The sequence below is a fragment of the Schistocerca gregaria genome, chromosome 8 (genome assembly GCF_023897955.1).
Source record: "Schistocerca gregaria isolate iqSchGreg1 chromosome 8, iqSchGreg1.2, whole genome shotgun sequence".
NCBI classification, from domain to species: Eukaryota; Metazoa; Arthropoda; class Insecta; order Orthoptera; family Acrididae; genus Schistocerca; species Schistocerca gregaria.
The window spans coordinates 499,555,087-499,581,021 of record NC_064927.1 but is presented as its reverse complement, the minus strand read 5'-3'; the positions used below and the strand labels follow the sequence as shown (position 1 = coordinate 499,581,021).

The window sequence follows — 25,935 nt, the reverse complement described above, 5'->3', positions numbered from 1 at the left end:
GAAGCACGACTCACGCCCAGTCCTCACAGCTTTACTTCTGCCAGTACCTCGTTTCCTACCTTTACAGAAGCTCTCCTGCGAACCTTGCAGAACTAGCACTCCTGAAAGAAAGGATACTCCGGAGACATGGCTTAGCCACGTGGCTTTGCCCGCGAAAGGCAAAGGTCCCGAGTTCGAGTCTCGGTCGGGAACAGAGTTTTAATCTGCCAGGAAGTTTCATCAGAATGGAGGTTAATCTGATATCTTTTGACAATGGAGAGGTCACCACGAGACTTTCTCAGCCTCAGGACACACGGCATGTGTGTGCATGTCTTGTGACTTTCGGACTGTGATAACCCGCGCCCAGTGGAGACTGCTGCTGACGGCCCGCCCGTGTTTCGCAGGCCGGCCGCCAGCCGGCGCTGCCGTCGCCGCTGCCGCTGCTGTCCCAGGCGGGCGGCGGGCAGGCTTGTACGCGGCTGGTGCGCCAGCTGCGAGGCTACATCGACGCGGCCGTCGACACCGCGGCGCACAGCTCGACGCGCAGCCAGGAACGGCACATCGCGCTCAGCTGGGAGCGCGCAGCCGACAGCGGCGACGATCCGGACAGGTGGGGGGCCCTGGCGGGCTCGCACTCTTTCACTTTTCTAGTCTTCTTTGTTCTTATTTGGTCCCCAGCAGAATCCATTACACCAGATACATCTCCTGCACACCACACAAAAAGGACATTCGTCTTGTTTCGTTACAAGATATAAAGATAACGAGTCAGCAAAGTAAATTAGTCTCCCCACACCATTTACAATAAAAGCCACGAAATCCATACATGTTATAAACGCGGATGTATTTGTGTGTGTATGTATCTTCACTACTGGCCATTAAAATTGCTACACCACGAAGATGACGTGCTACAGACGCGAAATTTAACCGACAGGAAGAAGATGCTGTGATATGTAAGTGATTAGCTTTTCAGAGCATTCACACAAGGTTGGCGTCGTTGGCGACACCTACAACGTGCTGACATGAGGAAAGTTTCCAACCGATTTCTCATACACAAGCAGCAGTTGACTGGCGTTGCCTGCTGAAACGTTGCGATGCTCGTGCAAGGAGGAGAAATGCGTACCCTCACGATTCTTACTTTGAGAAAGGTCGGATTGTAGCCCCTCGCGATTGCGGTTTATCGTATCGCGACACTGCTGCTCGCGTTGGTCGAGATCCAAGGACTGTTAGCAGAATATGGAATCGGTGGGTTCAGGAGGGTAATACGGAACGCCGTGCTCGATCCCAACGGCCTCGTATCACTAGCAGTCGAGATGACGGGCACCTTATCCACATGGCTGCAACGGATCGTGCAGCCACGTCTCGATTCCTGACTCAACAGATGGGGACGTTTGCAAGACAACAATCATCTGCACGGACTATCACAGACAGGAACGCCTTCGATGATGTACTCAACGACGAACCTGAGTGTACGAATGGGAAAACGTCATTTTTTCTGATGAATGCAGGTTCTATTTACAGCATCGTGATGGTCGCATCCATGTTTGGTGACATCGCGGTGAACGCACATTGGAAGCGTGTATTCGTCATCGCCATACTGGCGTATCACCCGGCATTATGGTATGGGGTGCCATCGGTTACACGTCTCGGTCACCTCTTGTTCGCATTGACGGCACTTTGAACAGCGACGTTACATTTCAGATGTGTTACGACCCGTGGCTCTACCTTTCATTCGATCCCTGCGAAACCCTGCATTTCAGCAGGATAATGCACGACCGCATGTTGCAGGTGCTGTACGACCTTTCTGGAGCGAGAAAATGTTCGATTGCTGCCCTGGCCAGCACATTCTCCAGATCTCTCACCAATTGAAAACGTCTGGTCAATGGTGGCCTAGAAACTGGCTCGTCACATTATGCCAGTCACTACTCTTGATGAACTGTGGTATCGTGTCGAAGAGGCTGTTATTACGGTCAGAGGTGGTTGTTCTGGGGACTGATTTCACAGGATCTATGCACCCAAAAAGCGTGCAAATGTAATCACATGTCAGTTCTAGTATAAGATATTTGTCCAATGAATACCCGTTTATCATCTGAATTTCTTCTTGGTGTAGCAATTTCAATGTCCAGTAGTGTATGTTTGTTGCACATGTGCTCCTAAACCTCTGGATCGACTTCAACAAAACTTGATACACGTGTCACTTGCTGTCTGGATGAAACCACTGTGGGATTAAGACCCACCTAACACTCAAAAATGTGTGTGTGTGTGTGTGTGTGTGTGTGTGTGTGTGGGAGGGGGGGGGAGGCGAAAAAGATGCGTAGCTCACGACACGTAAATAGTCAGTCTATATTGATCCAGTATTTGAGAATGGGAGCTCCTGTTGACTTGCAACCTGCTTTACACACAATTTCAAACCTTTGCGAAACTTTTTCTTGCTGAAGTCGCCCCTCCAAAAAAAACTATGAAAGGAAAAAAGTTTATCACTTTCTACTTTATTTCTGTTTATGTAGTTAAACTGCTGTATCAGACATGCCCTTTTAATCGATTGCATCTTTACTGCTATATCTACACTCCTGGAAATGGAAAAAAGAACACATTGACACCGGTGTGTCAGACCCACCATACTTGCTCCAGACACTGCGAGAGGGCTGTACAAGCAATGATCACACGCATGGCACAGCGGTCACACCAGGAACCGCGGTGTTGGCCGTCGAATGGCGCTAGCTGCGCAGCATTTGTGCACCGCCGCCGTCAGTGTCAGCCAGTTTGCCGTGGCATACGGAGCTCCATCGCAGTCTTTAACACTGGTAGCATGCCGCGACAGCGAGCACGTGAACCGTATGTGCAGTTGACGGACTTTGAGCGAGGGCGTATAGTGGGCACGCGGGAGGCCGGGTGGACGTACCGCCGAATTGCTCCACACGTGGGGCGTGAGGTCTCCACAGTACATCGATGTTGTCGCCAGTGGTCGGCGGAAGGTGCACGTGCCCGTCGACCTGGGACCGGACCGCAGCGACGCACGGATGCACGCCAAGACCGTAGGATCCTACGCAGTGCCGTAGGGGACCGCAGCGCCACTTCCCAGCAAATTAGGGACACTGTTGCTCCTGGGGTATCGGCGAGGACCATTCGCAACCGTCTCCATGAAGCTGGGCTACGGTCCCGCACACCCTTAGGCCGTCTTCCACTCACGCCCCAACATCGTGCAGCCCCCCTCCAGTGGTGTCGCGACAGGCGTGAATGGAGGGACGAATGGAGACGTGTCGTCTTCAGCAATGAGAGTCGCTTCTGCCTTGGTGCCAATGATGGTCGTATGCGTGTTTGGCGCCGTGCTGGTGAGCCCCACAATCAGGACTGCATACGACCGAGGCACACACGGCCAACACCCGGCGTCATGGTGTGGGGAGCGATCTCCTACACTGGCCGTACACCTCTGGTGATCGTCGAGGGGACACTGAATAGTGCACGGTACATCCAAACCGTCATCGAACCCATCGTTCTACCATTCTTAGACCGGCAAGGGAACTTGCTGTTCCAACAGGACAATGCACGTCCGCATGTATCCCGTGCCACCCAACGTGCTCTAGAAGGTGTAAGTCAACTACCCTGGCCAGCAAGATCTCCGGATCTGTCCCCCATTGAGCATGTTTGGGACTGGATGAAGCGTCGTCTCACGCGGTCTGCACGTCCAGCACGAACGCTGGTCCAACTGAGGCGCCAGGTGGAAATGGCATGGCAAGCCGTTCCACAGGACTACATCCAGCATCCCTACGATCGCCTCCATGGGAGAATAGCAGCCTGCATTGCTGCGAAAGGTGGATATACACTGTACTAGTGCCGACATTGTGCATGCTCTGTTGCCTGTGTCTATGTGCCTGTGGTTCTGTCAGTGTGACCATGTGATGTATCTGACCCCAGGAATGTGTCAATAAAGTTTCCCCTTCCTGGGACAATGAATTCATGGTGTTCTTATTTCAATTTCCAGGAGTGTATTTGAAACACATTTTGCAAACACAGTTCACATATAACATATACCACTGAATGTACTTGAAAAAAATATATCATTGTACGACACATATTTCAGATAGACCACAGATTCTACAGTTGCAGTGCACTTGCTCTGTTTTCTGTATGTCTGTCTCTGTGCATGTGTCAGGGATGGTTCCCATGACCCAGAGTAGACTCGACTGTGCATCCGCCACTCGCTACGTGCGGAGCGATGATGGGATGCGGACCCGCAGTATTCCTCGTCCAGGTGAGTCTGCCACGCACAATATCCAGAGAGATGTTGGGACGCAGATCCACAATATACCACATCCAGGATAGGCTTTGAAGGTGGGTCTGTTGTGAATTGCATCCAGAGCGATGTTCAGAGGCAGATCCACAACACGTCACATCTGGGATAGACCTGGAAGGTGCACCAGCCACACATTACATCCGGAAATGCATTCTGTGCTCGCAGTTGGATCCACCAATGGGAGGACCGGGTCATGGGAGCCATCCGCATCACATGTACGTACACAGACATACAGGAAACAGAGCAAGTGCACTGCAGATGTAGGGTATGTGGGTGGAGGCGACTGGATGCATTCGAGCTCAGTGCTGTAGTATGTTGCTCAACCAGAAAAATAGTGCATTTACATACACAACGAGAAATGATGTCATGATCGCATGAGTAGAAGTGACATAAAATCGATAAAATTAAGAAAATGGCGGAAAAGGAGTGTAAATACCCTGAAGTGCGGGGAAATATGAGGGTGTACTACTATATCTTCTGCTTGGCGCCGAACAATTCTTATACATGGGAACGACGATGCGACAGCAAGAGAAATACGAGAAAATGTTGACGTGGAAGCACTGGGAGACAGGAAACAGTCTGTTTTTTCAGCGAGCCAACATTCTACTGTATGCCTATTGAGGTAATGTGATACATGCCAGTTGGCTACTGTATTTGACGCTTTTAAGGAAAACAGAACCGTTTGCCTTTAAACTTACTTACATCCGTGTTAAAGGATTGCGGAGGGTGGATGGACTGATAGGTTGAGATGAATTTGAAATGACGTGGGATTTGATGGTAGACTGATTATACATTCTAGAGAGAGGGAGATGTTGCTGTAGGTCATTTGATAATTTTTCCGCTGTTCTGTCAGGATGCATCAGTTATAACTGTGTGTTCTGTGTGTGACTTAGAGCACTGTCTACTTGCGAACGTTAACAACAAACCTCTCAGCCATCAGAGGACTTCCGTCTCATGTGTGATGAAACATGTCCACGCTTTTTCGATATATTGCCCTAGATGGACGAAGGTATATGCGATGCACCCTATTCGTCTACTGCATCTTGGGCATAAAATCGAGTTCAAATGGCTCCGAGCACTATGGGACTTAACATCAACGGTCATCAGTCCCGGCCGGCCGGAGTGGCCGAGCGGTTCTAGGCGCTACAGTCTGGAACCGCGCGACCGCTGCGGCCGCAGGTTCGAATGCTGCCTCGGGCATGGATGTGTGTGATGTCCTTAGGTTAGTTAGGTTTAAATAGTTCAAAGTTCTAGGGGAATGATGACCTCAGATGTTGAGTCCCATAGTGCTCAGAGCCATTTGAACCTATTTTTTCATCAGTCCCCTACAACTTAGGACTACTTAAACCTAACTAACCTAAGGACATCACACACATCTATGCCCGAGGCTGGATTCGAACCTACGACCGTAGTGGTGTCGCGGTTCCAGACTGAAGTGCCCAGGACCTCTCGGCTGTAGCGAATGGCCAATTTTTCTTGACAAATGACTTTCTATTAGTTTCCGTTACATTATTACTTTACACTATTCTTTCATAAATGAATCCAGAAATAAACGTAGCAACCAGTACAGTATTGCGTAATTAATAATAGAAATGTTAAGTGTGCCAGTAGTTCGTAATTCCAATGTTTCTAAGAGAAAAGTAATTTTAACTGTACAGAACTAGTACTTATCGATTATGATATCGAAAATAAAGTAATTCCTTTTCACGTATTTTAGCTTGAAATATAACGTACTGTGTATAAAATTGTGTGAAAGCTTTAAGAAAAGCATCTGAGGTGATATTGATCTGTCCAAAATTCGAAAAATAACACTGGTATCGACCACTACTGTTGAGGAAAAGTAATGCTAGAGGAGGATGTCCCGCTACGTGCTGCCCAGGACACCGTGCTAAGAGGGCATATTGTGGTATAGCATAGGACGCTTTCCGGAAAGCTTCGGATACAGAAACTACGTGTCCGCTTGCGACCGCGTTTCTCAGGCTGTCGTACATCTGTGGTGCTTCGTGGTCTCACTCGTCTTCCATTTTCCTTTTAAGTGGAAGAGCTGATTAAAGTATTCGAGGCTGTGAGTCGCTTTTCCACGAAACAGGATTTCCACTGCCGCCACCAGCTACGGGTGCCACTTCTCATTAACCGGTTTGATTGCCGAGAAACCTAGATGGCCAGCCTAAGGCTAGACTAACTGCTTGTTTTTGTCAGCGCCGTCAGATCAGAAACGAAGGAAAGCTGGCGACCTCGTGTTTACGTAACCTCCGCGTCTTCCGTCACCTGGGACGCGAACGGCTGCTCGACCAAGTTGTCGTCTGAGAGTCCAGTCTGTTGACAACGGCACTAAAAACAAACTGTGTTACACGTTGAAGATCTAGCTATATTGAGACCAATCCATTCCTTCTAACTGCCTGCATAAGACGTTAGTCCGTGCTCCCACATCTGTATTCCGCAATGCACGCCACATTACGGCACGGTGTGTGGAGGAGGATACTTCCACAGCTACAGCCAGCAAGCGCCCCTCTATTATTCCGTTTAGGAGTGGCGCGTTGGAAGAACGGCAGGTCTCTGATTTTTCCTCAACGCTTTCAACATGAGTCAACATGTTGCTGACCCTTCTCGGAAAGATCTCTCTTGTAATTGTTAGCAGTAAACCTGTCCATTATCACGACGTCTCTCTTGTGACGTCTGTCAGGAGTATCTTACAAAACTTGGGAGAAAAATGGTTGAGCAGTATCGGACATAACAAACTCCGAAGGTTGAAAGCCTCGAGCAGAAGTGGGGCAAGTGACGGAAGAGAATGTGTGGTCCTTCGTATGTCGCGTCGTTGCTGGCCTTTCTTACCCCACGGCTCACAGCTACACCCTGCGGTCGGAGACCCTCCGCTCCCCCATCAAGGGGCGAGACCCTGACAGCCCGCTACAGCCCTGAAGCTTGTCCAGATGGACTCCGTCGACCTTCGCCTCGACATGACTTACGTCTTGACGAATCATTGCCACAGAGCTTAGCTGGCGGCACAACGAGAGCCGCTCCCGTTTTAACCTTACTATGGGAAGTGAATATTAGTTGATTTAAAGCACTCGTTCCAGTAATTGACTTACGGGGTGAACATGGAGAGGGGGCATTGGGCACTTCCTTCCGCTTGTTTCACCCCAGGGGAGGACATGGGGTGTCAGAGGGAGAAGGAAAAAGGTTCTGACCTAGTTTCAATGACAGTCCTGTGTACGTGGGCAGGGAAGGGGGAAAAAGGTTCTTACATATGGCTTCTGGCGACAATGTAGAGGAAGTCGAGCGGTCAGGACTCGTATCGAGGGCTGCCGTTAAGTGACAGAATAGAAAAGTAAGTGAAACACAGAGAATATATTTCAGTATACGGTATACAAGGGGCGCGCCTACGGTCGGAAGTTACCAAGTTTAGGCCAGTCGTCTTGCGGTTCGAGGCGCTTCCGTCCGGAACCGCGAGACCGCTACTGTCGCAGGTTCGAATCGCACGGATGTGTGTGATGTCCTTCGGTTAGTTAGGTTTAAGTAGTTCTACGTTCTAGGGGACTCATGACCATAGATGTTAAGTCCCATAGTGCTCAGAGCCATTTGAACCATTAGGCCAGTCAAGGACGTCGAACAACTACACTACTGGCCATTAAAATTGCTATACCAAGAAGAAATGAAGATGATAAACTGGTATTCATTCGACAAATATATTATAGTAAAACTGACATGTGGTTATATTTTTACGCAGTTTGGGTGCATAGATCCTGAGAAATCAGTACCCAGAACAACCACCTCTGGCCGTAATAACAACCTTGATACCCCTGGGCATTGAGTCAAACAGAGCTTGGATGGCGGGTACAGGTACAGCTGCCCTTGCAGCTTCAACACGATACCACAGTTCATCAAGAGTAGTGACTGGCGTATTGTCACGAGCCAGTTTCTAGGCCACCAATGATCAGATGTTTTCAATTAGTGAAAGATCTGGAGAATGTGCTGGCCAGGGCAGCAGTCGAACATTTTCTGCATCCAGAAAGGCCCGTACAACACCTGCAACATGCGGTCGTGCGTTATCCTGCTGAAATGTAGCTTTTTGCAGGGATAGAATGAAGGGTAGAGCCACGGGTCGTAACACATCTGAAATATAACGTCCACTGTTCAAAGTGTCGTCAATACGGACGACAGGTGACCGAGACGTGTAACCAATGGCATCCCATACCATCACGCCGGGTGATATGCCAGTATGGCGATGACTAATACACGCTTCCAATGTGCTTTCACCGCGATGTCGCCAAACACGGATGCGACCGTCACGATGCTGTAAACAGAACCTGAATTCATCCGAAAGAATGACGTTTTGCCATTCGTGCACCCTGGTTCGTCGTCGAGTACACCATCACAGGCGCTGCTGTCTGTGATGAAGCGTCAAGGGTAACCGCAGCCACGGTCTCCTAGCTGATAGTCCATGCTGCTGCAAACGTCGTCGAACTGTTCGTGCAGATGGTTGTTGTCCTCCAAACGGCCCCATCGGTTGACTCAGGAATCGAGACGTGGCTTCACGATCTGTTACAGCCATGTGGATAAGATGCCTGTCATCTCGACTGCTAGTGATACGAGGCCGTTGGGATCCAGCACGACGTTCCGTATTACCCATCTGAACCCACCGATTCCATATTCTGCTAACATTCATTGGATCTCGAACAACGCAAGCAGCAATGTCGCGATATGATAAACCTCAATCGCGATAGGCTACAATCCGACCTTTATCAAAGTCGGAAACGTGATGGTACGCATTTCTCCTCCTTACACGAGGAATCACAACAACGTTTCACTGGGCAAGGTCGGTCAACTGCTGTTTGTGTATGAGAAATCGGTTGGAAACTTTCCTCGTGTCAGCACATTGTAGGTGTCTCCACCGACGCCAACCTTGTGTGAATGCTCTGAAAAGCTAGCCATTTGCATATCACAGTATCTTCTCCCTGACGGTTAAATTTAGCGTCTGTAGCATGTCATTTTCGTGGTGTGGCAATTTTAGTGGTCAGTAGTGTAAATAAGTGGGCAATGGATGGGGAGCCGTTTCATGTTAACTGATGTTGGTGGTGGGTCGTGGAACGCAGAGCCAGAGGTTCTGTCTCCCAAGAAAGACGTCTGTGCTTGTCGAGGTCTGGATCACAAGAGATCGAAGGACTGTGTTCTGCAGTGCAGAATCCTCCACCGTCCACACACGTGACCTGTACCCCACGCTCGCTATTGGCTAAAACCGATGGCGTGAATCCTCTTGCAGCTTGAGTGGAGGACTCGAAGCGTCTCTTGTCAGGAGCTTTGACTGGACAGAACTGCCACGGTTCTGAAAGACAGACAACTTGTGCCACGTAGGCACAGCCGAAGTTGGTCTGGGAGAGAACTTGTAAAGATGTGACTGGACCTTTGAAATAAAATTTTTAAACCAATTCTGTAAAGTATTCCTGGAGTGGCTGCCACCCTGTACGCCTGACATAAACTACCAATCTCAGCTCTCTACACTTAAAATCTGTGTGTCATTTGTCTTTACTATCTTTAATACGAGGGTTATCCAGAAAGTAAGTTCTGATCGGTTGCAAAATGGAAACCACAGTGAAAATCAGAAACATTTTATTTGCATTTGTCGGAGCTTTATACCAAATTTCCAACATCATCGTCATAGAAGGCAGCTGCCTGCGCTTTCCGATAATTCTCTACGCTGGTCTATAGTGCGTAGCCTGCGCCCAAGAGTTGACTTCATCTCCAGCATTTCATGTGAACAGAGATGATACCCAGAACGAGCCAATTAGGGCTGTGCTGTGGGTGATCGAACATTTCCAATCGAAAAGGCTGCAGGAGTGTCTCTACTACCCCTGCAGAGTATGGCTGAGAATTTCCAGGAAGAAGGATGTGCGTGGCAGTTGTGTCAGGTGGGCTGCATTCATTAAGGCGAAGCCTCTCAGCGGGCCCTCCTACTTGGCGGGAGACATCGTTGTTCTCGGCACCTTTACTCGCTCGCAGTGTGCTCACAACTGAAAAGAGCTTCTTAATGCGATCGCCGGTCTTATTAGAGAGACTACCCAACAGATCTGTGCAAAGCTTCATCGGGATTTCACTGTGGTGTCCATTTCACGACCGATCGGAACTTACTTTCAGGACTACCCTCGTATATTCCCTGACAAGAAAGGAAAGGGAAAAACTGAAGCAGCCACAAGGGGAGGACAATACAAAACGAAACTGTACTGGTTGTCAGTACATGTGATGTCATATGAATGATTTCAATGTCGAGACAAATTTATTTACAAAGAACATGGCAGTATGAGCTTACATATTAATGTGACATTGCACCCCCCCCCCCCCCCCACTCTGGCCTCGATGCACTCATTGACTTGGTTGGACAGTGTGTTGCAAAGACGTTGTAGCCTCTCCTAAGATAAGCTGGCCCGGGACTGTGGGAAACAGTCCACTTCTGTAACTGGGATGTTGGGTGTAGGATGGGGGTGATGTCTTAGCTTCTCCATGTTCTGTCGGGGACAATCCTGGGGGCCTTGCTGGCCATGAAGTGAGTCAACATCACACAGGCAGGTCATGGGGTCATTCCAAGTGTGTGGTCGAGCAGCGTCCTGTTGGAAAATGGCACCAGAAGGCAGAAAGTCCGCGAAGTACCGCTCTACCGATGAGAGTCCCCTCAGTCACTACTGGCTGTGATCAGATATCGAACCCAATGGTTCACCACACCATGATTTTGGAATGTGTATTGTGTTTGAACATTATGAATTACTTCGAAGAAAATGATCTATTGGCACACAGTCAAAAATGGTTCAAATGGCTCTGAGCACTATAGGAGTTAACATCTGAGGTCATCAGTCCCCTAGAACTTAGAAGTACTTAAATCTAACTAACCTAAGGACATCACACACATCCATGCCCGAGGCAGGATTCGAACCTGCGACCGTAGCGGTCGCGCGTTAACAGACTGAATCGCCTAGAACAACTCGGCCACACTGGCCGGCGGAAGCTCCTAAAACTGCATCGGCATTACATACATAAATTGAATTAACATTTCATAATAAATAACGATATCTGCATCTGTGCAAACAAAATCATTACTATTCAAGATAAGCAACATTATCAGAGATAAGAGAAAAAAAGAAACAAAAAGAAAAGAAAACACATACTGACTTTATTCATATTTTGCAGGACTATAAACGATTAGTAGTAGTAGAAATAACCATGTTACCAGGGGATATTGAACGTATGTAGAGAAGGGCAGCACGAATGTTCACAGGTTTGTTAGACCCGTGGGAGAGTGACACAGATATGCTGAAGATACTGAACTGGCGGACGCTTGAGACACACATAACCTGTTCTGAGAAAGCCTACTTTCAAAATTTCAAGAACCGGCTTTAAGTGGTGGCTCTAGGAATATAGTTTTTACTGCTGGCGGCATGCTGCTTTCCACATTTCGGTGTGGTAGGCACGTATTTTTCCAACCTTGTTACCTGTGTTTTACGTTCTGTTTTATCTTATTGTTCTGAGTCTCTTTTTGACACCTGTCTCAATCTGTTACTGAGCGGGCGCTGAAGACCTTGCCGTCGTGTGCCCATACAACCCTCTCCACCACCACCATTCAAATAGTCACTCTTTCCACCCTCAAAACGTGAATGGAATGGGAAGAAACCGTAATGATTGTAATAATGGGACGTACCCTCTGGCACGCACTTCACAGTGGTTTACAGAGTATAGATGTAGACACATCGGGCCCCCCATGCTCCAAAAATCTGCATATTACACGATTTGACCCAGAGGCCAGATGGAGACCCACAGCTAGTCCCCTTTCGAACTGTGGCGGGTACTGCCAACGCTGTCTCACACGAGTTCACAGGATATCCGCGTCCTTCAGCCTTCCCTCAACATCTGATGCTGTTCACGCCGCTTACAGACCTATCAGTCCTGGAAACAACGCTAAACACGAACAACACTAATGCACTGTGGTGGATATCCCACCTGTCACAGAGATGTGGAACTCCAATCACACAGAAATACGGCGACGTGTACCAACCTAGGCTGACATCTAGCCACGTCTTCTGGATGCCTCACGTCTTTTATCAGACAGTGCACACTGGATGTCGTTCATTTGCTCCTGATGTCGATGGAGATGTTAAGAGTGCGGTGATGGGGGCGGGGGGGCGGGAGGGGGAGAAGAAGCCGCGTGACGGGATGCATCCTCTCTACTCCTGAGTCCCCACTGTGGAAGCCGTCCCACCGTACGTACGAGAGTTGCCCACAAAGTAACGCACCGCACTTTTTTTGTTCAGCAATTGTTTATTGTACATAATGACCATTACACACAGGAAAGAATGGTGTTTTATCTACACACCCTATTTTTGCACGTAACCTCCATCCCGGTCTGTGGCTTTCTTCCAGCGCGAAACAAGGGCGTGTGTGCCCTGCCGGTACCATTCCTCGTTCTGGTGGCGGAGCCAGTGCTTCACTGTATGAATCACCTCCTCATCGACCTCTAAATGTCCTTTAACGGCCCAAACAAGTGGAAGTCCGAGCTGCTCGGACATGACTGTAGGGTGGGAGGGGTAACACTGTCCAACCCGGTTTTGCGATATGTTCAGCATTTCTGAGGCTTGTGTGGGGCCGAGCGTCATCGTGTTGCAGCAAAACATCTCCTGGGTCGCTGTGACGCCAAAGTCGCCGGAAGCGCGTCTTGAGTTTTGTTAACGTGTTGACATATGCTCCTGAGCTAATGGTACCGCCTCTTGGCGTCACGTCAATGAGAATCACACCTTCACAGTCCCAGAACACGGTGATCATGAACTTACCGGCGGAAGCAGTGTAAGTAGTCTGTTTAGGTTTTTATGTTGGTAACGTCACGTAGCGCTCTGTATGAAAATCACTGACTGTTCTGTGTGCAGTCTGTGGCTGGTTTGCATTGTTGGAATATTGTAGTGTTGGGCAGTTCGATGTGAACAGCGTGTAGCGTTGCGCAGTTGGAGGTGAGCCGCCAGCAGTGGTGGATGTGGGGAGAGAAATGGCGGAGTTTTGAGAGCGGATGATCTGCACGTGTGTCCATCAGAGGGAGTAAATTTGTAAGACCGGATGTCATGAACTGATATATAATGACTTTTGAACACTATTAAGGTAAATACATTGTTTGTTCTCTATCAAAATCTTTCATTTGCTAACTATGCCTATCAGTAGTTAGTACCTTCAGTAGTTTGAATCTTTTATTTAGCTGGCAGTAGTGGCGTTCGCTGTATTGCAGTAGTTGGAGTAACGAAGATTTTTGTGAGGTAAGTGATTCGTGAAAGGTATAGGATAATGTTAGAGGCCCATTCTTTTGTAGGGATTGTTGAAAGTCAGATTGCGTTGTGCTAAAAATGTTGTGTGTCAGTTTAGTGTTGATCAGAATAAGTAAAGAGAGAAATGTCTGAGTACGTTCAGTTCTGCTCAGCTGTTTTAAAATCAAATAACGTAGAGGTTTATCAGCACAGTAATTCATTAATTTTTCAAAGGGGACGTTTCAGTAGCGCCTTGAATTTTGTCTTCCGTGGGGAGTGGCAATGGCGCCATTCCATCGACAGTCGTTTTGTTTCGGGCTCAAAATGATGAACCCAGGTTTCATCACCTGTCACAATCCGGCACAAGAAGGCCTCCCCCTCACCTTCAAAACGTTGCAACAAGTCGAGACAAATGTTTTTTTTTTCTGTGCGATTTTTGATCTACCGTTATACACTGCGGGACGCACCTTGCACGCACTTCTGAATATCCAAGAGTGCGGAATATTGCATCCACACTTGCTTTGCTGACGGACGGAAGCAGCGCCAACCGGCGAGTCGTAACGCGCCTGTCCTCGCGAATGACGACATCCGCTCGCCGCAACGTGTCAGGGTGACATGTCAGGTGGGTGGTCTCCCCGACCGCTGCAGATCGTGGTGCTCCGTCCAACTGCGCTCTCATCACCTCACCCTTCGTGCCCAGCGAGTAACTGCACTTATGTCGACAGCAGATCCTCCACGGACTTTGCACAAGCGTACGTGAATATCCCCCACAGTTTCTTTCTCTGCAGTGAGAAATTCAATGACGGCACGGTGCTCGTAACGTACATCACCTGCAGACGCCATTTTGAAACTGTTCTGCAGCTATGCTAACTGTCGGAAGTGACGGAAACTTGGCACGCTCACCCAGGAGACTTCAAATAAGACATGTGTAACATTTCGCATTCGTTGAATTGTCTTCGGATGAGAAAAAGAGAATGCGTGGGCGACCCTCGTATCTGTAATTGGCGGCCCACTCTCTCTGCCCTTCTCTGCCCATCGCGTTCAGCTGTGGCCGCGCAGCGCCGCAACCGTTGAAGCGGCTGTGCAGTATGTACGCCACTCGCGAAACTGGTGCGCTGTGTGGGTCGTCATGAGGACAAAGCGACCAACAACGACGCAGTCGGTTGGCTCAGAAACGCCATCCACCGCCATCACACGTGCTGCCTGCCACTGCAGTTTCACGAGCATTTCTCTATCGCTCTCTCGCTTTCGAAATGAATCCGCGACGAAACGCGTCGGTCTTCCGTGCTCATTCTTAATCTGCTCGTTTAGTCCTACATGTTGAGCGTACCGTTCCTTTCAGAGTATGCAGACACAATAGCGCCTTTCTTAGCAATCATATACAATTGCTCACTTGACGAAAGGTCTATTCCTAAAGACTGGAAAGTAGCACAGGTCACACCTTTTCAAGAAAGGAAATAGGAGTAACCCATTGAGTTACAGACCCATATCTCTGACTTCAGTTTGGAGCAAGATTTTGGAGCATATGCTGTACTCGAACATTATGAATCAACTTAAAGAAAATGACTTATTGATACATAACCAACACGGATTCATAAAATATAGTTCTTGTGCAACACAGCTAGCTCTTTATTCCCATGAAGTAATGAGTGCTGTCGACAAGGAATCTCAGATCGGCTTTTGATACCGTTCCTCACAAGCGACTATTAATCAAATTGCGTGCATATGGAGTATCGTCTCAGTTGTGTCACTGGATTCGTGATTTCCTCTCAGAGAGTTCACAGTTCGTACTGGTAGACGGTACATCATGGAGTAGAACAGAAGTGATATCTGACGCCGGCCGCTGTGGCCGAGCGGTTCTAGGCGCTTCAGTCCGGAACCGCGCGACCGCTACGGTCGCAGGTTCGAATCCTGCCTCGGGCATGGATGTGTGTGGTGTCCTTGGGTTACTTAGGTTTAAGTAGTTCTACGTCTAGGGCACTGATAACCTCAGATGTTAAGTCCCATAGCGCTCAGAGCCAAATGAACATTTTTTGATATCTGACGTTCCGCAAGGTAGTGTCATAGGCCGTCTGCTGTTCCTGATTTACATAAATGATCTAAGTGATAATCTGAGCAGGCCCCTCAGATTGTTTGCAGATGACTCTGTAATTTACCGTCTAGTAAAATCATCAGATGACCAATTCCAATTACAAACTGATCTAGAGAGGATTTCTGTATGGTGCAAAAAGTGGCAATTGGCACTAAACAAAGAAAAGTGGAATGTCATCCACACGGGTACTGAAATAAATTCGAAACATTTTGGGTATACGAGAAATAGGACAAATCTAAGGGCTGTCAATTCGACTAAATACCTAGGAATTACAATTACGAGCAACTTAAATTGGAAAGACCACATAGATAATATTGCGGGGAAGGCAAACACAGGCTACGCTTTGTTGGCAGAACACTTAGAAGATGCGACTTACCCACTATAGAGACAGCCTTCATTACACTTGTCTGTCCTCTGCTGGAATATTGCTGCACTGTGTGGGACCCTTACCAGGTAGGATTGACGGAGGACTTCGAAAACGTGCAAAGAAGGGCAGCTTGTTTCGTGTTATCGATCAATAGGGGTGAGAGTGTCAGTAATATGATACGCGAGTTGGGGTGGCAGTGACTGCAACAAAGGCGAGATCTATTTACGAAATTTCATTCACCAAGTTTCTCTTCCGAACGCAAAAATATTTTGTTGACACCCACCTACCTAGGGAGAAATGATTATCATAATAAAATTAGAGAAATCAGAGCTCGAACGCAAAGATTTAGGTGCTCCTTTTTCCCACGCGCCATTCGAGAGTGGAATGGTAGAGAAGTAGTACGAAAATGGTTCGATGAACCCTCTGCCAGACACGTAAGTGTGAATTGCAGAGTAACCATGTAGATGTACCGCAGTGACGATAATCAGTCATACAAGTGTTTGAAATCCATTTCTTTCCTGGATAATCACAGTTCCTTAACATTCTTCCAGTCAATGTGAGTTTGGTATATATTTTTCCTGCAATTAGTTTTGTATGTTCGCCACACGTTCTATGGATGAGGACGGATTGTGCTAGATATTTTGTTGCTGGTGTTTTATCATCAGTAAGGTAAACCAACAGTAGTGGATCTTTCCGCCTGTTTATCTGCAATACGTTACTCTCTTTTACGTTGAGGGTCAATTGTCAGAACATGGACCAAGCGACGATCCTTTGGATGCCTTCCTGTATTTCGCTACTGTTTTGTGGCAAAGCCATTAGATACAGGCGTCCAAGCTGCGCACAACACGGAGAAGTTTCTGTGGTACAGACCGGCCGAAGAGCAGGTTAGGTGCGGGCGGCAGGACAGACCTAACCGCGGCTTAATGGCTTCCTGATGGGGCAGAGCGTCTCTAGCCGGAACTCGTTAGTGCAGGCGGGATCTCTTGGTACATACAGTGCATGTGGCACGCGAGTCTCCCTGTTCTGTCTGCCTCCTTTTTGTGCGCGCCTGCGTGCTGCTACTGCGAGTGCAGAGTACGTCGCCATTTGAGAAAACTGCAACCGTAGCAAAGGCAGGCCCGCGCAGCAAACACTGGAAAAGAGCGCACGTCACTCCAGTTCACTAAAAGCGTATTAGGTGTGTCGGATGACAGACCGACAGCACGGGCGCTCGTCTCCCACTGAATGTTGGTGCACATTCTGCGATGACACGTCACCGCAGGACAGCCTCCTCTGACAGAACGCACAGATTCGGAAGAAGACCGCTCGTGTGAAACGCAGCCTGACCCACTCGTACACGATTTCTTGCGAACACTACATGTAGTTGAAGGGGTACATCCCGTCCTTCCAGTTTTGTGAATGGCGCTCGAAACTGTACTACATCTTCGACTAGTGACCAAAATACTATCATTAGCAGTGTCTTCGTAAATGCGTGGTTCGGTAAAGCAATAAGAGTCTGATAGAAACCCAGTACTTTACACTGGACGGTGAATGTTTTACAGAGGCGAAAATAATTTCGGGTGAGCCACAGCGAAGTTTAAAAACACTCTCGTGTTCTCATTATACAAAAACTATCTGTCAGTTAGGGTCAAAGCAGTACAAGCTTGTTCGCTGACGAAAACGTCTCCAGCGAAGAATCGTCGCCGGAGGGTTGTAAGGAAATGCAAAAAGATTTGCGTAAAACTTCCGCTTTGTGTAGTGAATAGCAGTTGGTTTTAAATCTGAAATGATGCGAGATAATGAAAGTAACAAAGTTAAAGGATTTTACAGTATCGGTTTACAGGAGCCGGCAGCAGTGGAAGAGCGGTTCTAGGCGCTTCAGTCCGCAACCGCACTGCTGCTACGGTCGCAGGTTCGAATCCTGCCTCGGACATGGATGTGTGTGATGTCCTTAGGTTAGTTAAGTTTAAGTAGTTCTAAGTTCTAGGGGACTGATGACCACAGCAGTTGAGTCCCATAGTGCTCAGAGTCATTTAAACCACTTATGTTTACAGGAGAAGTAGTAGACTTCTTCAAGACGCCACATCGTGCAAATATTTGGGGATAATTTTACTGGGAGGCGATATGAAATGGGATGACTACGTAAGATCTGTATTAGCAGAGATGAATGGAAGACCGGAGTTTGCCGCAATGACTCTCGGAAACGTGAGAGACCTGTACAGAATCGCATACGAGACAATAGTGCGACTAATTATAGCGAACCGGTACCGTTCTGGTGTTTTCTGTCCTTACCTAAGCAGACACCGAACTGATTATGACACGCGCTGGTAGCTTCGTTAGACGTCAGATACATTTGAAAACCACGCAGGACCTGTGTTTATCCGTTCCCAGACAACTGGAAGCTACTTCAAAGGGCGACGGTTTTCCTACACAGTATTAGGCACGGTAATGTGCTCTGATTTTGGTGCTTCCATGTTTTTGCCCACCCCGTGTACATCTTGCATAGGGATCGTGAGAAAAACATGATGAACAAGTGTTCATCGCTCTTAAGGAATGTATATTACACCCCATGTTTACCAGACATTTTTTCATATTTTCGTCCATACTAGTATTGCTCATGGGATATCTTACGTAACACCACATACATACGCTGCGCAGCAAAATCAAAGGATCGCTTTCTGAAAAACCCCGTAATTCTCTCCCAATTCAACGCACAAGTTTGATGTTTGGCTCAAAGGTGCCTTCAATCTTACTCTGCAGTTGTGCAAAAGCGTGGCGCCCTGCGACTGCACCCTCGGGATTGGCGACTCTTCAAACGGCAGTGTGTCGACACATGCGGAAAAGAAGGCCACAGCTGAGAAGTTCATGTCAGCTATATCCTGGGTTAATGACGTCACCATGGCATCACATTTCTGCAGAATTCTGACCGACGTCACAGTGGACGTGTCAGACGATCAGAAGGTCGTCATACCTCCCCCCCCCCCCCTTAGTCCCCTTTCACCCCTTATTTCGACGCTTCTCGATAGAGGTCAGAACCGCGACACCCAGCGTGGAAATCGCGCGGTTTTCTTACGACTGGGCCCCGAAAACATTTCAGACACACCGTCGCTCATAACTCGCACGAGCTGGTCTCCGACGGTGACGTAAAGGGTCTCAATGAAAACACTCCATCGCCTGCGGCGTTGATCCCAACGCATTTCGCCGTCGAAAACGACAGTTCCCAGTGCGACGAGCAACAGGGCGACGTACTTCACAACGTTCAACAATGCTGACACTCCGTTACTCTGAGGACATCGCGGGTCTGCAACTCCACTGCTCGTGATCTGACTCCTTTCGAGTGTAGTGCGACTGCAATTTGTGGTCTGGTGTACAGAGTGGAACCACTAGAGACCGTTGGAAGCCATTAGAAGAAATCTGAACGTGATCGGAATCAGCAAAAGATTCTTACGCTTTTTCGTCCCTCTTCTTTCGCGCCTTGCTATGGGGTGATCACGGGTAATAGGGCAGGATGCATTACTAAGATGCAGGTGAATAAAACTGTGGAGGCTCCCTCTAACCTTATCTCCCCCCGCCCCCAGTTCGGCATCACCCTCGGTGCCACCCACGCACTTTAGTTGAGCACTTTATATACGTACCTGTCAGAAGTTTAGACACATTCTACACTGCGGCAGCAGTAGCGCCTGAAAGCAGGCAAAAACCACGTGAGGGTGTCGATGGGGTTGTCTAACCATAAGGCGCTACAGCAGCCACGAAGCTGGGAGAATGCGCTCACTTATCAGTATGACGTCGCAGTTGGTCTGGACGGCATGGATACACTGATTCGGTTGGGAAGTATGTCACAAAGCCATTGTAGCCTCTCCCGAGCCAAGCTGGTCCGCGTGTACTGGGGACACGTCTGGCGATCCTACGAACCAAAAGAGTCCCCCAACGTCACACAGGCTTTTGATATCGACACGTGCCAAGTGCGGGCGAGCACTGTCCATCTGAAAGGATGTCTGCAGAGTACCTTTGTGCCCTCAGAGTTCTCTCTGTCACCATCAGCCGTAACCTGACATACACTGCGAAGCCAGGAGTAACACAGCTGTGCCTCTCCCTGTCACTGCAAGAATGGGTCTCTCGCAGTGTGGCCCCAGTACTCACCAGCTGTGCCTCTCCCTGTCACTGCAAGAATGGGTCTCTCGCAGTGTGGCCCCAGTACTCACCAGCGATGGTCAGCCGCGATACATTGATAAAGGCAGTGTGGTGGCATTCATCTGCAGTCCACCAATCCCGGTTTCTGGACCAGTCCACATGTGTCACGGTATTGGGTGTGACCGTGACTCTGCGTTCCAGCTGCTGCTGCTGGTCTGTGACGAACGGTGTGGGATGACACTCAGCGTTGCAGGTAGTGCTAGGCAGACGTGAAGGGGCTGTGATCTGCTCGGTGCACATTACATCGATTTTCGCTTGTGGTGATCAGACATGCTCGACCTGAACCTGGATTACGAGTGTGCCTTCCTTCGCGTTCTCACGTAGTCCATACTCACACACCGGTTTCCCAAAAGTCTGCAAAGTACGCCATGCGGCCAGCTGGCCAAATGTACAAGCACGATGAAGCCGCCTTCAGGCTCCCTCAGACGCCGTTAACGCTGTCTCACAGAGGTACGCGGCGTCTCCACTACGCAACAAAAGGCGTTTTTCGTTGCGACGGGTCCTCTCATGAAATTTCAATCACCAGTTTTCTCCTCCGATTGCGCAAACATTCTGTTGGCAACCACCTACACATGGAGAAATGATTGTGTAAGTAGGCTGTTTACGTTTTCTTATTGGTAACGCCACATAGCGCTCTGTATGAAAAGTCACTGCCTGTGCTGTGTGCAGTCAGTGGCTGGTTGGCATTGTTGTAATACTCGCCATTGTAATGTTGGGCAGCGGCAGCTGGATGTGAACAGCGCGTAGCGTTGCGCAGTTGGAGGTGAGCCGCCAGCAGTGGTGGATGTGGGGAGAGAGATGGCGGAGTTTTGAAATTTGTAAGAATTGGTGTCACGAACTGATATATATATACACTCCTGGAAATTGAAATAAGAACACCGTGAATTCATTGTCCCAGGAAGGGGAAACTTTATTGACACATTCCTGGGGTCAGATACATCACATGATCACACTGACAGAACCGCAGGCACATAGACACAGGCAACAGAGCATGCACAATGTCGGCACTAGTACAGTGTATATCCACCTTTCGCAGCAATGCAGGCTGCTATTCTCCCATGGAGACGATCGTAGAGATGCTGGATGTAGTCCTCTGGAACGGCTTGCCATGCCATTTCCACCTGGCGCCTAAGTTGTACCAGCGTTCGTGCTGGACGTGCAGACCGCGTGAGACGACGCTTCATCCAGTCCCAAACATGCTCAATGGGGGACAGATCCGGAGATCTTGCTGGCCAGGGTAGTTGACTTTCACCTTCTAGAGCACGTTGGGTGGCACGGGATACATGCGGACGTGCATTGTCCTGTTGGAACAGCAAGTTCCTTGCCGGTCTAGGAATGGTAGAACGATGGGTTCGATGACGGTTTGGATGTACCATGCATTATTCAGTGTCCCCTCGACGATCACCAGAGGTGTACGGCCAGTGTAGGAGATCGCTCCCCACACCATGATGCCGGGTGTTGGCCCTGTGTGCCTCGGTCGTATGCAGTCCTGATTGTGGCGCTCACCTGCACGGCGCCAAACCCGCATACGACCATCATTGGCACCAAGGCAGAAGCGACTCTCATCGCTGAAGACGACACGTCTCCATTCATCCCTCCATTCACGCCTGTCGCGACACCACTGGAGGCGGGCTGCACGATGTTGGGGCGTGAGTGAAAGACGGCCTAACGGTGTGCGGGACCGTAGCCCAGCTTCATGGAGACGGTTGCGAATGGTCCTCGCCGATACCCCAGGAGCAACAGTGTCCCTAATTTGCTGGGAAGTGGCGGTGCGGTCCCCTACGGCACTGCGTAGGATTCTACGGTCTTGGCGTGCATCCGTGCGTCGCTGCGGTCCGGTCCCAGGTCGACGGGCACGTGCACCTTCCGCCGACCACTGGCGACAACATCGATGTACTGTGGAGACCTCACGCCCCACGTGTTGAGCAATTCGGCGGTACGTCCACCCGGCCTCCCGCATGCCCACTATACGCCCTCGCTCAAAGTCCGTCAACTGCACATACAGTTCACGTTCACGCTGTCACGGCATGCTACCAGTGTTAAAGACTGCGATGGAGCTCCGTATGCCACGGCAAACTGGCTGACACTGACGGCGGCGGTGCACAAATGCTGCGCAGCTAGCGCCATTCGACGGGCAACACCGCGGTTCCTGGTGTGTCCGCTGTGCTGTGCATGTGGAGACTATTAAGTAGTTTGAATCTTTTATTTAGTTGGAAGTAGTGGCGCTGGCTGTATTGCAGTAGCTTGAGTAACGAAGATTTTTGTGAGGTAAGTGATTTGTGAAACGTATAGGTTATTGTTAGTCAGGGCCATTCTTTCTTAGGGATTTTTGAAAGTCAGATTCCGTTGCGCTAAAAATATTGTGTCTCAGTTTAAGCACAGTCGTGTACAATTTTTCTAAGGGGACGTTTCAATTGTTACGGTAAAATAAAAGAAATCAGGGCTCGCACGGAAAAATTTAAGTGCTCGTTTTTCCCGCGTGCCGTTCGAGAGTGGAACGGTGGAGAGACAGGATGAAGGTAGTTCGTTGAACCCTCTGCCAGGCACTTCATTGTGAATAGCAGAGTAATCACGTAGAGGTAGATGTAGATCGCTCTGTGGTCTCCATTGCAAGTGGCAGAGACAACTGCAACCCTCATAACCTACATGTAAAACCACGGATGGTGAGCACGTGTAAAAAGCTACAGGGACATCCAGCCGTCTCCTCTCGGTGCTTCCCTTTTGTGTCGGGCAGTGTATTTCGAAACATGTATCTTTTAGTTACTAGAGGAAATATATACATACAAACAAATCAAACAACATTCGGAACCTTTCTGCATCACAAATTGTATTTTTCATTCTTCTCGAGTAACAACGTGAAGCCGGCCGGTGTGACCGAGCGGTTCTAGGCTCTACAATCTGGAACCGCGCGACCGCTACGGTTGCAGATTCGAATCCTGCCTCGGGCATGGATGTGTGTGATGTCCTTAGGTTAGTTAGGTTTAAGTAGCTCTAAGTTCTAGGGGACTGATGACCTCAGAAGTTAAGTCCCATAGTGATCAGAGCCATTTGAACCATTTTTTGAACAACGTGAAAAACAGTTTTAATTCTCTCCTCCAGCAGAGCTGAGTTATTCATTGATAAAGAAACTTTAGTGAATGAAAGTTTTTTCAACATTTCATGTCCTTATTTATGTGCAGTGTAAGCTCTTTTCCTGTCTAGGTATTGTTAAACATAAATCAGTGTTTCGCTTTTAGCTATCTGTTTTCTTCTGTGCAAGAATACACATGGAAAAAGTATGCACGTAGTCATGGAATACTTGCAGTGTGCCGCTGAACAAAGGCAATAATGAAATAATTAATAAGAAGACAGAGAAGGACGGGGTGGGCTACCACGACTGACTTCGGCACGCGGCGGCAGCACCCTCCCTCCCTCCCTCCCCCACCTCAGGGCATCACGACGACAACGGCAAAACTTTCCTCTCGAGCGACCTTGATGTCGACTTCACGACAAGTCCCCTTACGTTGACAGCCTGTGCGAATGCCGCCATTTTAGCTGTGATGTGGACTCTATCGAAATTCTGTTCTTTCCGTCAGCTGTGAATCGGCCTTAGGGCGGCAGCTGCTGCTGCGTCGCGTCTGTTTACTTTTTTCCTAATATTACAACAAACCCTTGTTTCGCTTGAATGAATCATATTTGTTCACAAAATGTCAGTAGTAGTAGTGATAAGCACAGTGGTATATTTGTAGTGAAATATAATCGATGTATAACGAGAGTATCGATAAAACGCACATTTATTTGTCGATATATTCATGTGTGTATTAAACAATTATCGCAGTGAAACACTAAATTCGACTTGTGCGTTGTCGTTGGTAGACCGAGAGCATGTGGGCCGTATGTTAAGTAATAGCGTGGAAAACATAACAAACCTGGATGCAACAAACACTTTTTAAGAAAATATTTTCTTGCTTTTGCCGTACATACCCCCACAAACGCTGTCGTCTTGTGACCGACCACGAAGAATTACAAAGGTAATGATTTTTCTACGATAACGCTTTTAATAGGCCCTAGAAAGTATCGGTAAATAAATCCTTGTCAGTTTCATGGTGACTCATTACTATACCTCGATTAAACCACCCCACGCAGGTGCTACTGTGCTTAGCAACATTATTATTACTGTTCGTCTCCGAAGACACGTGGTTCACTGTAGTGATACAAGTGTTAGGTTGAAATATGAGATACAAAGAGTGACGAGACCGAAAGGCAGAGCGGTGTGAGAGGGTTGTAGCCCTACACTTGTGGCGTCGCAGGCGCTCCGAAGGTTCTGCACTTTGATTTGTCGAAAATACTTCAGCAGCGTAGCGCACTGGACCAACATTTGTTGTATGTAACTATGTTGGACAGTCGAGCAAAATCGATGCTACTGATGTGCAATGTCCGTCCAAAAAGTGCCGAGACTGGTTTCATTCCTGGTGTGTAAGAGGCGTCGGCGCAGTAACTGTGGTGTGAGCATCAGCTAACAGCTCTCAAACAAGAGCTGTGCAGTCCGATCCAGCAGCCGGCTGTGAGCCGGCGCGCGGTCGCTGTGTGTCGACGCCTTAGGGTCCCAAATCGCTGAGGAGCAAATGTTCGATACACTCTCCGAGATGATTTGAACATAAATAAATCGCCAGGTCCTGATGGGATTCCAATTCGGTTTTACAGAGAGTACTCTACTGCATTGGATCCTTACTTAGCTTGCATTTATCGCGAATCTTTTGCCCAACGTAAAGTCCCGAGCGACTGGAAAAAAGCGCAGGTGACGCCTGTATATAAGAAGGATAGAAGGACGGATCCTCAAAATTACAGACCAATATCCTTAACATCGGTTTGTTGCAGGATTCCCGAACATATTCTCAGTTCGAATATAATGAATTTCCTTGAGACAGAGAAGTTGCTGTCCATGCATCACCACGGCTTTGAAAGCATCGCTCCTGCGAAACTCAACTCGCCCTTTTTCGCATGATATCTTGCGAACCATGGATGAAGGGTATCAGACGGATGCCATATTCCTTCACTTCCGGAAAGCGTTTGACTCGGTGCCCCACTGCAGACTCCTAACTAAGGTACGAGCATATGGGATTGGTTCTCAAGTATGTGAGTAGCTCGAAGACTTCTTAAGTAATAGAACCGAGTACGTTGTCCTCGATGGTGAGTGTTCATCGGAGGTGAGGGTATCATTTGGAGTGGCCCAGGGAAGTGTGGTAGGTCCGCTGTTGTTTTGTATCTACGTAAGTGATCTTTTGGATAGGGTGGATATCAATGTGCGGCTATTTGCTGATGATGCTGTGGTGTACGGGAAGGTGTCGTCGTTGAGTGACTGTAGGAGGATACGAGATGACTTGGACAGGATTTGTGATTGGTGTAAAGAATGGCAGCTAACTCGAAATATAGATAAATGTAAATTAATGCAGATGAATAGGAAAAACAATCCTGTAATGTTTGAATACTCCATTAGTAGTGTAGAGCTTGACACGCCGATTAAGTATTTGGGCGTAACATTGCAGAGCGATATGAGGTGGGACAAGCATGTAATGGCAGTTGTGGGGAAGGCGGATAGTCGTCTTCGGTTCATTGGTAGAATTTTGGGAGGATGTGGTTCATCTGTAAAGGAGACCGCTTATAAAACTCTAATACAACCTATTCTTGAGTACTGCTCGAGTGTTTGGGATCCCTATCAGGACGGATTGAGGGAGGGCATAGAAGCACTTCAGAGACGGGCTGCTAGATTTGTTACTGGTAGGTTTGA

The 25,935-nt window shown here is 48.4% G+C and overlaps 1 protein-coding gene across 1 annotated transcript in view; it reads left to right on the top strand.

Annotated features, from left to right (window-relative positions):
* LOC126284206 (cytochrome P450 4C1-like) overlaps positions 1-25,935 on the top strand; it is a 178,157-nt gene that overhangs the window by 90,065 nt on the left and 62,157 nt on the right. Inside the window, exon 4 of the mRNA XM_049982971.1 lies at positions 384-589. Within this exon, the coding sequence (XP_049838928.1) occupies positions 384-589 (206 nt within the window). The remainder of the gene's footprint in view (positions 1-383; positions 590-25,935) is intronic.